We start from the raw sequence: 14,829 nt of genomic DNA on the forward strand, positions 1-14,829 counted from the left end.
TGTATGAGCCTGGGAGCCTAAACCCTGCATGTTTCTTGCTGCTTGGACGTTATCTGGCATAACAGTCTTTATCTCAGAGCTTTCGTAGAGCACCACACTTCAAATAACTAAAAATGAACTATATTTTCCCACTGGGATTGGAGAGCATGACTGATAGTGACTAAGTGCATATTCTGCAACCTACTAACTGTGATTCTTTCTTGTAAAAGTTTTTTAGAATTTCAAAGAAAACCTGTCAATCAGAAGCCTTCAAATGTCTAAAACCTGACTTAGGTGTTAGGTATGATAGCATATAATTACTATGAGTTAACAGAAGCTGTCACACTCTATTTTTCAATTTGCAGAATTATGTAGTTTACTAAACAAGTAAATCTGCCCTGCTGAAGGCAGTGGTTATTTCTGGTCTCACTTACTTGTTTTCTGTTTTGAAATTGATTTCTTTCAAGTTTTTGCTCATTTCTAACCTAGCATTTGCATTTGAAGTAAACACAAAGGGCAAGAGTTGAAATTGATTTAATGGGGTCAACTATTTAGATTAAGCTAAAGCAAACACTGCAAGTAGGCTGTAAACCATTATTCCCTTATGATAGGGAAGTACAGTAATGAAGATAAAAGAGAATGGAAAATTTCTGCTATGGAAAATTTTGTGTCATCGAATTTACACTGAAGGAAGATTTATCTGTATACAAAGTCAGCATTGTAAAAATCATCTCATAAAGCAATGATGTAAATGATTTGTCTTTTAAAACTGGTGTGATCTAGCTGTAGATAAATTCTGTGAAAGGGCTCCCGTGCATTTCAGGGCTAGCACAGGGTTATAGCACAGGAATCTATTTGAAAAGAAATCCCAGCACCAAATTGCTTACACTTTTACAGTAAACAGAGAATAAGAGTAGGCTTTTCCATATAATTGTTTATAAATAATTTTTACCTTTTGGGTCAAAATATTGGGATCTGGCTTGTATTCATTTTCACTGGAGGTAGGCGGATGCTAGAAAATGTTTCTTGGAGTAATCATTATGTATTACTTTGACAACCGTGATTATCTCCCCTTTGTGTATATTACCAAAAGGAGTTTTCAAGAATGACTGGTTATTCGAGGTAAACACTGAAAAAATTTCAGAGTAAGCTAATAAGCATTAAAAAAGATTTTCAGTAAAACCTAAGATCAATTCTTACACAGCCACAGAACTGGAAAGTACAGCTGATCACATCCTGATATCTATAGAATAACACTAAATATTTATGCCTGCCACGAGTGTGTTCACTCTTTTCCTAACCATAATCCATAGCAGTCCTTATTTTGAGAATGACTTACATATATTTTTTAGTAAAATTGTTGATATTTGCCCAATGAGACCATAGGGTCCATAACAGATAATCCACCAGTATCTCTTGCTTCAGCTGTTCTTAAACCAGATCAGTCTCTGGGACACATTTTTAGGAGATAACTTTTCAGGAAAATTTGAAAGTGCCCTCTTGAAAGTCTGGGAGCAAGGGAGTGACATTACAATTCACATTAAGGGGCCTACTTATGCTGCAAATGGATTTGAGACCAGTGTCCAAAACCTCATTTTAAGCAGTCACTGTAACAGCACACAGAAGGCAAACCAGCCATTCTGTTAAATTCTTTCATTCTCTTTGCATCCTTCCTCATAGGGTTCTGCCACAGTTGGCACATTGTGGCAACGTCCTATCTGGTACTTGTTAGAAAGGGAAAAAGTTGCTTATCAAGGGAAAAATACCTTAAAAATATAAATGCTGTAGTGTAGGTTGTATGACACCTTAGAACTGCTGTATATAATCTCCCATTTGTTGTCTCAAAATATTATATGTTACCGAAGTAGAACACAAGTATGTTTGGGAGAAGGGAATGTAAAATATGTAAATTTTCATATTGCATGTTCAGGGGCATTTTGAAGATATAATTTCAATATATTTGGTTACATCTGCAGCTGGCCCAGTTTTGGAACACTGTTTGAAATAACTGAAAACATGGGGGGTGATTTGCAAAGAATTTTTGATGGCTTCCATTTTTTTCCATTAAAATGCTTTCCCACAGATTTTAATAAAAATATTACTGCTATTTTTTGTTTGCCAAGAAATACCTTTATGTTATTTATTTTTTTAAAAGTGTGTTATTTAGAAAAATTATGAACATTTTTAGTCAGGAAAAATTTGAAATTTTGAAATGGCATCTTCCTAAAAATTAGTTGGAGAAAATATGATATATTAATCTAGATTTTTCCATACACTTTTATCAATCAGATTTTATTAAAATGTTTTAAAAATATCTCATTGGTGACATAGGTACACTGATCATTTTTGACTCAGTAGGGTCAATAGAAACCCTCATTTGCATAGTAGCTTTTGACCTCAAAATGGCAAAAACTTTTGAAACTTGATGATTTTAATCTTAGTACAGGCAAAGTGCTAAAATGTTTCTTCTTGGAGATGTCTAGACCTAGATACATTGGAAAGGATGTGTTTCTGATGGGTATAATCATAAGCAACTTTAAATGGCATTGAAATAGCCATAAGGGGATGCTTTTTTACATCGGAAATCTTCAAGGCTTTCTTGAGGAAAACCCCATTTCTCAGGGCAAATTTTGAATGACTTTGTAGAATACCTATGAAAATACTTTAATTGCAGTGCTGCTGTTGATTGAATAGGATTCTTCTTGCTTGCTCCTTTTTTTCATCTGAGAAACATATTAACTTCTTACTCAGTTCTCCTCCTTCACGTTTCTGTGAAGAGGGCTCACCATGATGTAACATGTAGATAATGCATGCAGAAATGTATTTTTGGCTAAATGGAAGCTTTAAAAACTTGACTTCAGGTACATTTTGATACATCTAGCACATGATATCCCACATGAGCTAAAAAAAAAATTCCTTAAAGACAGACCAGGAAATGGGTCCAATTGGAAGTTTATCAGGAAAAAAAGTCTTTTGGTCTGATTTAATGCCAGTTCCCTTTATCAACTCCATTTAAAGCAAGACAAAAGGACAACATTTGAAGGACTAGATTTGGGAAATGGGGTATGACTGACAGGGGAGCCAGAGACAGAACATGTGGAGAGGACATAAATTGTCATTTATGAAGAATGATTTATAGGCTTCTGTCTCCCAGATAAACACAGAAGCACATGCATATGGATCTCTCCATGGCTCTAAAGCAAAGCTGTTGAAATATTTTTTGATGGGCATCAGTAAGTACTTAGATGCGTCATATCAAGAACAGGCCTGAAAGTTGCAAACAATGGTACCCATGCAAAAAGACATTCACATTTAGTCACATGCTCATTCCACTGGTTTGGGATATTTGGGTAGGAATACGCACAATATGCCTTACTGCTATTTTCTGTGCATTGTAGACAAAACATGGTTGTTCCTCTATCATTGTGTCCAAAGGCATAAGCTGTTTGCAAATTCTCCATAAGGGAGATATGCCAGAATAGGTGGTGGAAGGGGGACTTAAAAAAGTTTTAAAAGGATGAGGGGAAGGTTGATGTTGATCGGTTACTCAATGGGATTTAAAGGGGGGGAAATTTTATCAGGATTGGGATTTGCTGCAGGCACCATGCACATTTGCTGTTACTAATTCTTCTGATACTAAAGTTGTTATTCTAAGAAGTAGTGACATCCCATAAATAAAAAAGGACCTGGAAAATATCATAACCCTGAAAATATGTGAATTTATAGGATGGGTTAATCATAAAATTTTGGCGGATGGAGGAACGTCTGCAGTGGAATCATTATGGATTAGGATCTGGGGATACTGCAACAATATATTTTTATTTTTATAAAATACTGTACTTAATCTAATATGCAAAAGCAAAAGGAAAGTAGCACTGAAGTGTCAACAGTGATTAAAGTCAAACATCTAGAATAAATCAACACTGTCTGAATTAAAATAAATGAGCAACAATGAAGCACAGTGAAATAAACATATTGAGGACACTGAGAATGACAGGAAAATGTGGAATTAAAACTATACCCAGGAGTATTTTATTAAACCTGCAAAACTGATCAAGAAAAATGATTTCCTGAAATCTTTTGAGCAATCATTCCCTATGTGTTTATACAGTCTTGTGCATCTATTACCCTTGGCCATATGTCCTGTATTTTTTTCTCCTTTACATTTTTTATTCATTCCTTACATTCATCAAGTAAATTGCAGGAATGTTGCAACCAGTAAAAGCATACCTCATGTAAGTGGATCTTTAACTTATTTATAGATACAAAAGATAGTTTAAGATAAGTCTTCAAGAGAGTTTTGTTCAGTTATTTAAATATGCACAGTGTATCTTGCCAAATAGCCTGGCAAGCAACTTCCTGGTGTTTAGGAGCATCTTGAAAATAATTAATGCAGTTAATTTTAAGCAGGTGTTGCCCTGCTCGTGTGAAAGGATATAAGACTGGAAAAGTGGATGCACAGCTCTCTAGGAAATTAGAAACAAAATTTTTTCCTTGAGCCAGAAGTCGCGTGGCAGTTGAACCCAGACTCCCAGCAGGGACCAGAGAGTCCTGCTGTGGTGCAGAGGTAGACTCCTGCAGCCCAGAATGGCATCCTGACAACACAATGTCCAGCCCATCCCATCAGGTTGTTGTGTGGGTTTGCTGCAGGCACCAATAGAGAGGTTGAGTCTTAGGACACCTACCACTGTATTCATGGCTGCAGAGAAGTGCTACTCACTGTCTGCAACGGGCAACTCTCCCTTTATGGTGGTACCTAAAGTCTTCACTCATAATGTACTGGGCAGAAGTCATTCTGCTCTCTTATAGTTCATCCAGGGGCTCAGAGGGAGAGGCTCCTCTCAATCCCGAAAAGCCTAGGTGAGAGCTAGATACCAACAGCTAGAGTGCTGCGTGCAATCCCTGCATGCAGTTTAGTTGGCTATGCTCAAGGCAGGCTCTCTGGCATGGTATAGCTGTGTGAGCAGCTTGAGAAGCCCCAAGCAGCTTTGAGGCTTTTTGAGAAAGCAGCAAGAATCCTCAGCAGCTGCTCCCTCCCTGCTTTTGGAGATATGCCTACACTGAGGCCATGGCCCATTTGCTAAGCAAGTGTGCCTGTGGCTGGCTACGTTCCTCACATTCAGACTGCTGACTTTCCGTCTTGTCTCATACCTGCCTCATCACCATGGACTTGTCTGATGATCTGGACTCTTGGCTGAACCTGGTGACTGTCACTAAACTTGCCCAGCTCATGTCCTGCAGTGCTTTACCTCTCATAGGTGATGCCTCTGCCCATTTTGCTGACTTTGGGCTTACTTTGCCTTAAGGACCAGCTCACTTCTGCTTCTCCTCAGTGCCTGCCTGCTCAGCTCTTTCTAATATGAGGTCTTTCTTTGCATGCCTCAAAGCATAACTTTCAAGTAGAACTTCAAGATCAAAGCTGGTGTTTCTCCAGAGCAGGCTGCAGCCAAGCCATCTGCACATTTACAGCTTTGGATTATAGCTTGACCTGTTTGGAGGAAGCTACTCCTTTTTCTGAATTAGGTCCTATCTTGCCAGTCAACATGTGATTCCTCAGTGCAAACAAATGCCATCAGCACAGGCATCATTCACTCAAGTTTGCTATCTAGGCTTTCATAATCGGTAGAGAGGCAAGATTTATATTAACCTTGGGAAGGTGTCTAAAGTGAATTCTGCTCTTAAAATGACTGTTTCTCTCCACTGATACATGCCGAGCTAGTCACAACTCTAGGGTGGAAATGTCTTCACTGAGGTTGCCTACGGGATAAATGAGCTGAAAATCCTATTCCAGGCCCCATTATATACTTTCAGCCCTTGCAGCTGAAAGCCATGATAGATTTGTATTTATAATACATTTGCAGCCAAGAGTAACCAGTATCTTCCACACGCTTCAAAGGGAGAAGGCTTTTTTGAAAATTAAAGTCTGGCTTCATGCTTAGATTTCAGATTCAGGCTTTCCTAGGGCAAGGGGCTGGATCCAAGGGATCACAGTCCTTTCTTTCCTGTTTCTGATTTGCAGATGCGTCACCAGGCATTACGCACTTGGCAAGGACACCCCAGCAGCTCCTAGATTCCAACATACGGCTACAGAAGAGACAGTTAGAGAGGGCTGCAGAGCTTAGGATATTTCTGGCTTGTATTTAAAGACTAGAGCCAGCTGGCTTCATTTACCAACTTTTCTAAATCTAGCTAATCCTACTGTCAGATCCAGCTTTTGTGACTTTTCCATCCCTCCTGCTTCACTTTCCTTAGAGGAAACAGGGAACAGCTGTTGGAACAGCAGATACAGCCTGAATGGCCAAACACTCTCTGTTCTGTGCTCAGCCCGTCAAAGTGAGGTGATGGCTGCTGCTTCAGAGGAGAGGGTGGAAGAGGTGGCAGCTGAAAAGGTAACACCTCTTTCCTCCCACCCTACAACAGCAAAGGCAGTTCTGCAGCTTTCTGCAGTAGGGACAAGGTGTGGGCGTTAGTGCAGGCAGCGTGGGACAGAGAACTGGATGGTTAGTTGCTGGAGGACAAAGCCCTGTTTTAGTCTATTTGCCAAAGTCAGAGTATCCTGCATTCAACTACACAAGACCTGAGGTCGGCTGGGATTTGGTATCATCAGCTATCAATACCACCATAGCTTTTTGAGTGCCTTCCCAACATTTTGCAGTCCTATTCCTCCCTTTCTCTTCCACTCACAAGGCGTGGGTACAGATAAGAATGAGTGCTTTACAGCTGCTATTTGCAACATTGTCATATAATTAATGTGAAAACAATGGAGTTTTTTTCTTGATCTGAAAAATTAAAAGGCAGACATCTTCAAATCTCACAGAAAGAGTTAAGTGGGTCATAAACCCCCATTCTAAGGTTTGTAAACAGAACACTTTGGAATGCAATAGCTAATAATATAAGTAAAGTAATAATAATACATATAAATGTGTTCTGATGTTGTTTTTAATTAAATGGCAGAATTCTGTAGTCTTCTTGCGCTCAATTCTATTGTAATGCAGTTTAAATGCATATACACATGGTGTTTGATAGTGTGATTTGCTAATAGCGTCATATTATTATATTAACATCAAATAGTTACTTGTAATACCATTAGGTATATCTGATGACAACACTTTCTTGCAGACCTTTTATTCAGTTCCATACTAGCTACTTGAGCTATCCTATTTATGGTGGATGAGTGCCTCACATTCAGTGTATTTTTTTTGTTGGGGGGCAAGGAGTGTCAGAAAGTTAAAGCTAATGCAGTTAGACTGTTTCTCAGAAGGTGGATAAGGAAAGAAATATGTTATTTTTGCCCATGTTTGGAGAAATTGTGCAATTATCTCATATAGAAATGCCTGGTTTTTGTAAGACAACCTTAAAATTTCATATAAGGTACAAGAACAACAGGAGTTACCACAGCTGTAGAGGCAGCATCAATGCCCACTCAATAGGGTTGAGTTCCTTGTTCTGTACAGAGGTTAAAACACCTGAGAGGAAGGAGATACTGCCATCAATATCCCAAGATATATTGCCAAGAAGTTTTGGGCTAAGGATGGCAATAAAGGGATTTGCTGCAGGAAACCTTGATGATGAAATTCTTCTGGAGACTTATCGTTTGGCCTCCTGAAACCCCTCTCTGCACAGGCCACACTTCATCTCTCATATGCTACTGCTAGTGTGGTTGTTCATCTGTTCTTCCCCTCAAGCACCTCGCCTGCCAGGGGGCTGCTGTGTTGCAGCGTTTGAGAATGTAGAGCAGAAACATTGTCACTTCTGTGCTCAGAGCGATTTCCCTTCTGGGCACCCAGCTCATTGGAAAGCAACTGACCTCAAGCACAGACTGATGATTAGAGTTTAGGGAAGAGGTCTCACAAGCACGTGAGGTAAGAGATGTGAAGGACAGAAGCTGAGGAAAATGCAGTAAAGGAGCAGAGAGAAGGGTGACAAGGGGAAGAGGGCAGAGCCTAAGTGCAGCGTGGCTTTTCAATCAATGTACTGTTTCCAGATGCAGAGGTAATTAGGGTTTGGGACACTGGTGCACAGCGGAAGCATGTAATTGGTGACTTCCATAAAATATTCATGAGAAAGATAACAAAAAAAATATCTAAGTTTCAGTGCTTATTCTTGGTTTTTTTGCCCAAGAAGTCCATGTGACAGATCTACAGATCATCTCCCTGCTGATGACTTTTGTATCAAGGAATACAGTTCTGCATAATGGATTTTTTTTCCTTCTTTTTGCATTTGATAAAAGGAAAATAATTGCATTAAAATGAAGAATCAACCAAGTGCTAATGTTACATTATAGTCATGCACCTAACTGATCAGTACAAGCATTTCTGTATGTGCCAGCAATATAATTTCTTCAAGTATGGGTAAGATAATGATTTTTTCCCTTTCCTGCTTGGAAATACAGTCAGTGAAGGTTGCCTGCACAATCCTTACTAGTCACCTCGTGCACATTACTATAATAGACTTTCATTGCATGAATACATAGTCCTTCTTCCACAGTTGTCTCTACATTGCAGTGCACAGGGATACTTTTGGTAATTTGCTATAGCTTGTAAAGCAGTAAGTTGTAGATTCCTGAATTTTAGGTTCTGTGGAATAGAAGTGGTTTGTTCTCATAGAGATATCACAGAATGATTAAGGTTGGAAGGGACAACAGGAGGTCACTGAAGATTTCAATGTTACTTCTGTAGCAATGCCCAGGTGTCTGTTGCATTTTAGATGGAGAAAAAGCCATCAAAATCAGCCATTTCCCTCAGCCAATTTTTTTCCCTGATTTGAGGTGCTTAGTGTTTGTTTCTGTTGTTCAATGCAGGAGGCTGTGCTGTGACAAAAAAAGGTTTTCTGCAACTCGTACAGATTAAGGCATGTCACAACATCTGCGGGAGCAGCTAGGCAAGGCAGCATGTGTTAGGCAGCAGCATCTCAGCTGAGTTAAAGGTTAAAGGTGGTACTGACCTCCATGTATCTTGCATTGGTGGCATCGTCCTGGGTGGATAAGGTCTTGCCCTGGGAGAATGACACCCAGAGGGAAGGCCAAACTCTGTTGGCCAGACTTTGAATTTGATTAGCAACTAAGGAAATTAATGGCTAAAGGAAGATGGATCCGATTTTCAGAGAACAGGCAGTATGTAAAACCAAACATGGCTGTTAGAACTACTTGGCTGCAACAAGCTCCTTCAATTTAATATGGTGTTTAAAGTTTAAGGCACAAAAAACCCCTTCTCTCTGAAATTGCAAGTTTTCTCCAAAAATAGAGCTGGTGAGAAAAATGTGAGCTGACTTTACCAAAAATATCATCTATGTCGTGAACGAGTCTCAGCTACATTAAAGCAACAAAGCTTGGTTACTCTTCCCCTCTCTCACCCTGCTGCTGCTCTGTGGGGGCCAGCATTTCGCAGGGGACAGGTGCAGACCAGTGAGAGCCTTCGGTTTGCACTGTGTGGGGGATTGCCTCAGGGCTTTCCCAAACCAGTTTTTCCTGCAGCACTGAATAACAGCACCTTATGATCCTGACAGCAGTGATAAGCCAGGAGGAAGGGGAAGGAGACCAGAGGCTTATACAGCAAGCTGCGGGCCATTTCTCTCCCCTCTGCCTTGTCCATTTGGGTTCTGCAACACCAGACCCCGGGTCTTCACAGTTCTTTTTGCTCCGTCTGTACACCAAACAGATCTCATAGCTTTTCCTTATCCTCTCACAGGGCAGATCAACCCTACCATTACTCTTCTTGCAATCCCTTTTAAACTCCAAGTGTTTTGAAGGCCTTTCCCGGTACCCTCTCAACACTTAAGTAGGCCAGTGACTGACCCTTATCTGGCCCTAGACATTTTAACTGTACAGTTAAAATAACCATTTTCTGAATCAGTGGCACAGTTTCTTACCTTGGGCTCCTTGACTGTAAAACAGTCTGTGAGCAGACTCGACATCCAAAAAGTAGTCCATTTTGAAGGAACTTTATGTACAGTACTCCGGTATGGATGATCAGTCAGATTCCTAGGAAAGATTACAGAGATGTTAGACAGAAAAAAGCTTGTGAGTTTCTTTGTGGAAAGAACTGTGTAGGCAGTCACTAAAATGCTTCATTTGGCATATTAGGGTCAAAGTATTTTCAAGTCACTATTCATAGAACTTCATAAGCATCCTTTTCTATTTTAGGATGTTTGATTCAAATCCTTCTCTAAAGACAAAACCAGAAGTCCTACTGCAGTATTAGCAAGATTCCTAGAAGTGTCCTAGTACAAGCACCTGTATTCTAGCTACAGTCTCTATGTCTTAAGACATATACTTGGATTCATCTGCTTGTTACATTTACTCTTAGAAAGAAGAACAGAAAAGGGACACTGACAGGGACCTCCAGATTCACAGCCGGCATCTCTGAGTAGGCACTACTATAACAGACTAAATTAAAGATAGTATTTGTGCCACTTATGCCAAAACACTGCACTAGAAAGAAAGACACAATGTTCTGGATATTTCACTCCACCTAAATGACCAGAAGCCAAACTTGCCTTCCCGTTCTCCGCTTGCTGACCAGAAGCAGCAACAGAACCATCAGTTCTAAAAGTTGTGGTTGAGAGCAGTCATTAAGAAATTCTAGGCTACTCCTAGCACTGTTTCATAGCTAAGGTTTATATTTTTTGCATTATTCTGTACCTCAGATCTGTCTAGATCCTAGAATACAACTGTCCAAGATGTACACAATCAGGTTTGCCTTTGCCAGGCAGAGTTCCTGGAACGATGCACATTATTGTGACCCTTCTCCAGCTTTATTGCTACTTTCTGCATATTATTATAACCTGAACAACTCAGACAAAAAACAGGATTTGCAGAAAACACACATTCCAGTTCTCTCACCCACATCTCAGTTCACCATGGCATATAATCATAAGCATACAAACAACTCTGAACAATGTCTTTTTTAAGACAGACAGACAAAAATACCTCTAGTCCTTTTCCGTGCAAACCTAGCAGAAAGGTTTCGAGCAGGGAGTCTGACTCAATTCAAGCAATTCCTTTAATTACGCTGGAAAAAATAGGGAACCAGGTTTCCAAAGCTTTCCCTCTTTCCTTTGATTCAGTTTTCATCGATCAACAAGCAGTCCTTTCTAAAATTCAGAAGTCTGTCCTGATGAGAAAACTTTTAAATTCCTGAGCAATTCACTTTACTGTAGCACTCCCAAACCAGAAATGATACTTACTGCAGAGCATCAAGAGCTGCCTGGCAGTGGTGTAAGCTCCAGTAGTTTCAAGGAGGGTTCCTTTGATCTTACTAAATGTCCCCAGTGTAAGCAAACAATTTTGATTGTTTGATTGGAACTCTGATGAATAATGCATAACGTCAACTGGACTTCCTTTATCAGATAAAAATGGCCAGGAGATGTTGTTACTTAGCAACAGGAGGTGACACTACGTTCATCTCCCCCACTCCCCCTCACCCTTCATACTGAAAAATTAAGCCCCTGGTTTTGATTTGATAAAAACTTTCCCATGGAAAAAAAAATCTACATCAAGTTTCCTTAAGAATTTGGTTTTCACTCTGATCTTCCTTGTTGCCTCTGATATTCTGAGATATTTTTAATGTTTCATAATGATTAACTGTAACATTGTTTTTTGTCTAATAATTTGCTTTCAGTAAGTAAAATACCTACTTTCTTCATCATTTACCGCAAGGGTAAGGAAATTGTTTTGCTATAAATATAATGTAAATAACATCTTGAGAATAGATTCATTTCTTATGTGCTACTGCTTGTTGGACAAGGCAGATAGAAAAAGCAACATACAAAATGTTTCAGTGATGCTATGAAATATATAGAATATCGAGAAACCTTTCCTATTACAGAATTCCTACTTTAAGTAATTCATTCATTTTTGAAGGAGCCCTAACATTCGATATAAGCATTCTCGAGGAATCATTGCATTTCCTTAAGATACAGCCTTTTATAAAATGCAGAATGTAGCTTTTTTCAGGAAAGGCACATTAATAAAAAGCCAAAGCACCGTGAAAGGTTTTAAAAATAAATAAATAAAATCAGATGCAGAAGATAAGTACTTACCAGTGTTACTGACCTCTTTCCATCCTACTGTCATGGAATAAGACTAAGCAAATGCAACCCAGTCTGTGAGCCAGAATGAACAGCTTCTAATTTTCACTTCAACCTCGAAATCAAGAGTACTGAATAGAGAAAGGTGACGGATCTGCTGTTTTATATTATGATGAAATGAAAGCTCTTAGCACAGATCTGAGCAGAACTGCTTTTTTTTATACTACATTAGCCTGCTAATTTGAGGAAAGTGAAAGGCTTTGTTTTACTGTCTTTTATCTGTTCTCTTTGCTACCCCCACAATTTAATTTGCATTTAAAATTATTCTTATGTCTCCACTGCACTTCAAGGTATGGAGCATTTTCTAATCACGATGAATGTTCAGTGTGGTTTTTGTGCAATGGCACTTTTATTCTGAGCCAGAAACATGGTGAGTAATTATAATTGCCAGCTATTTTCTAGAATGAAATACAGAGTGGTTGTCTGATGCGGTTTCTGATTTTTCCTTCATTTAGCAGTACATTGCAACAAACTACTCAGTCAAAGCATCAGTAAAAAAAATAAATCAAATAGCACAATGTCATGGCATGATAGCTTAAACATGCATATCCATAGACCGTGAAAGCAGAATATGTTTCTAGTGATATCTTTTCAATTATAATTTGCCTTTCCTGAATTTAAAAGTGAGCTTTGATGGTTAATAAACTGAAATTAGCACAGCTATCTCTTGGTGGCTTCTAGTTCATCTAGTTTAGCATTACTGGAGCTGTGCATTGTTTGGAATTAATTTAATTTAATGGCTAACAAAGGCCATGCTGTTAAGTTACATGGACATCCCTCACAAGAGGATCAGGACCCTGCTTTTTCCAAAAGTTCTCAGAGTAGTCCCCCAAAGCCTGATTTTGGAAGTGAATCAGAAATTAAAGAAGGAAATTAAATAAACCCTCAGAGTACAGTTTTCTTGGAGAAGGTTAGAAAGTAAGAATCCCTGTGAGCACATTACTTCAGGACTTCCCACTCTTAAGAGTTTTTATATTCTTCTTCAAAGCACCCAGACAGTATCAAAGATAAGGGTGAGCTACATGAACTCCAGGTACAATCTGATATGGCTGTTCCTGCACTAGTATTACAGTAAGTATGGTTGGATTGAGTAGGTGTCTCACTGTGGATCTGGTTTATTTGAGAGATATGACAAACATTTTCATTCCTAAACACAATTTAAAGGAAAATCAGACAGCAAGAACACAGCAAACTCCTTTCTTTGCATTTTGGAGAGTTGCTAGCACCTTGCTCTTTGCATTTTGAAGAGCTTGTATTTGCCGTGGTGACTACTGAACAGTAGGTCCCTCCAAGCTAGCTTCTAATAATTATTGGATCCAATATCTCACAGACCAGGGACCAGTTGCCTGTTTAGCCCAGCTGATTTTCTTCAGCAGAAAACCAGAAAAAATAAGAAAGACTGGCAATACAGAGATGCAGAAGGAAAAATGGAAGACGGGAACCTCACTTGCTCCAAGGATTGTACCTGCCAGTTTGCATGCAATATGGAATACTTTTTGTTTTTCCTAAGCACACTGAATCTCCCACTCAGGAGGAGACTGAAAAAAATACAAGCTTGCATGCTGGAGAACAATTTATAGCACCTGTCCTTTAGCCTTTGGTGTATCCTTCTGATCCCCTTTGCTATCACCCTTTCAATCTGCATTGTCATCTTACACCGTAACTTGCAAATATAGTCATTGAAATCACCAGCAGCCTCTCTACTGACCATTGCAAGATCATCCATCTTGATACCTTCATCCATCTCAGGGATTTACAATTCAGTTTAAATTACAGTGCAGCAATTCTGACAGCTGCTAAGAGCTCTCTCTGACAAGGGAGTACTTAGCAACAAGAAAGGTAACAGTGCCTATATATTTATATGCTTCTGTGGCATTCATCACCATGAGGGGAAATCCTTGCCTGCCTGATTGGAAAGTCTTTAGTGTGGTAGTGTGGACTCGGATTTGACCCACAATCCAGAAAACTTGACCCACAGAAAGGGAAATCCATTATCTTCAGTTCAGTTGACAAACCTACACGTCTAGAAAAATGTGCAGGTTAAACAGATCTATTTTGAGTTAAGTGTGGTCCCCAGATCTTGAGGCTCATTGTGAAAGCTCTGCACAGCTCCTGTGCTAATGCACAGTGCATTCAGATGTGTACTCTGACTTGGTTTCCAAAGAACAGCAGAGCACCTCAGGGGGCAGGAAGGGAAGGGTGACAGTAGCCAGAACCAGAAACCCTAACTCTCTAGCTCTCTGAATGTTTTCCTGTGTTCTGCCAAGGCCTGAAGCCAAACTTGCAAAACCTCTGCTATTGACTAAACCTCTTATCAGCACAGATCCCTCTTTAGGATAACAGGTGTAGTGGTTTTGTAACATAGACAGATATCTATACAGGACTAGACAGAAACTGAACTCTTTGTGAGCTAGACTGTAATACCAACCAACCTCTGCTAAAGGAATACTTGGAAAAATCCTGTTACACTGTGGAAAAATATGAAGCCAAAATTCCTCATCATGAGCTTTAGTAACCTACTGTATCACATTTGACTTTTTCCCAAATTAAAAAAAGAAAACTAACTGGAAAAAAAATCTCAAGAGGAAAGTAATTGAACACTTGGCATTTAGAAGGAGTGAGTAGCCTTCTGGTTCTCTAACAGTCAGATACATGTAGGCATAGGGCTGGGGTTTTTTCCTATCCTGAACTCTCTATTGAGAACATAACTGTTACTGTAATGACTCAGAGCCTTGGAAAAAAAGTCTGCTGCTGACAAACACT

At 39.4% G+C, this 14,829-nt stretch overlaps 1 protein-coding gene across 4 annotated transcripts in view; it reads right to left on the reverse strand.

The window, feature by feature from the left end:
• Window positions 1-12,309, reverse strand: part of PHACTR1 (phosphatase and actin regulator 1) — a 302,786-nt gene extending 290,477 nt beyond the window's left edge. Inside the window, exons 1-2 of one of the 4 annotated variants that reach the window (XM_027891638.1) lie at window positions 12,019-12,309; window positions 9,847-9,958 (exon numbers count right to left, since the gene is read on the reverse strand). In XM_027891638.1, the coding sequence (XP_027747439.1) occupies window positions 9,847-9,907 (61 nt within the window). In that variant the 5' untranslated portion in view covers window positions 9,908-9,958; window positions 12,019-12,309. The other 3 variants (XM_027891637.1, XM_027891641.1, XM_027891639.1) reach the window with 3 other exon arrangements.
• Window positions 12,310-14,829: the final 2,520 nt, after the last annotated feature.

The sequence above is a fragment of the Empidonax traillii genome, unplaced genomic scaffold (genome assembly GCF_003031625.1).
Source record: "Empidonax traillii isolate 1590-97213 ecotype Southwest subspecies unplaced genomic scaffold, ASM303162v1 scaffold324:size701061, whole genome shotgun sequence".
Taxonomy (NCBI): Eukaryota; Metazoa; Chordata; class Aves; order Passeriformes; family Tyrannidae; genus Empidonax; species Empidonax traillii.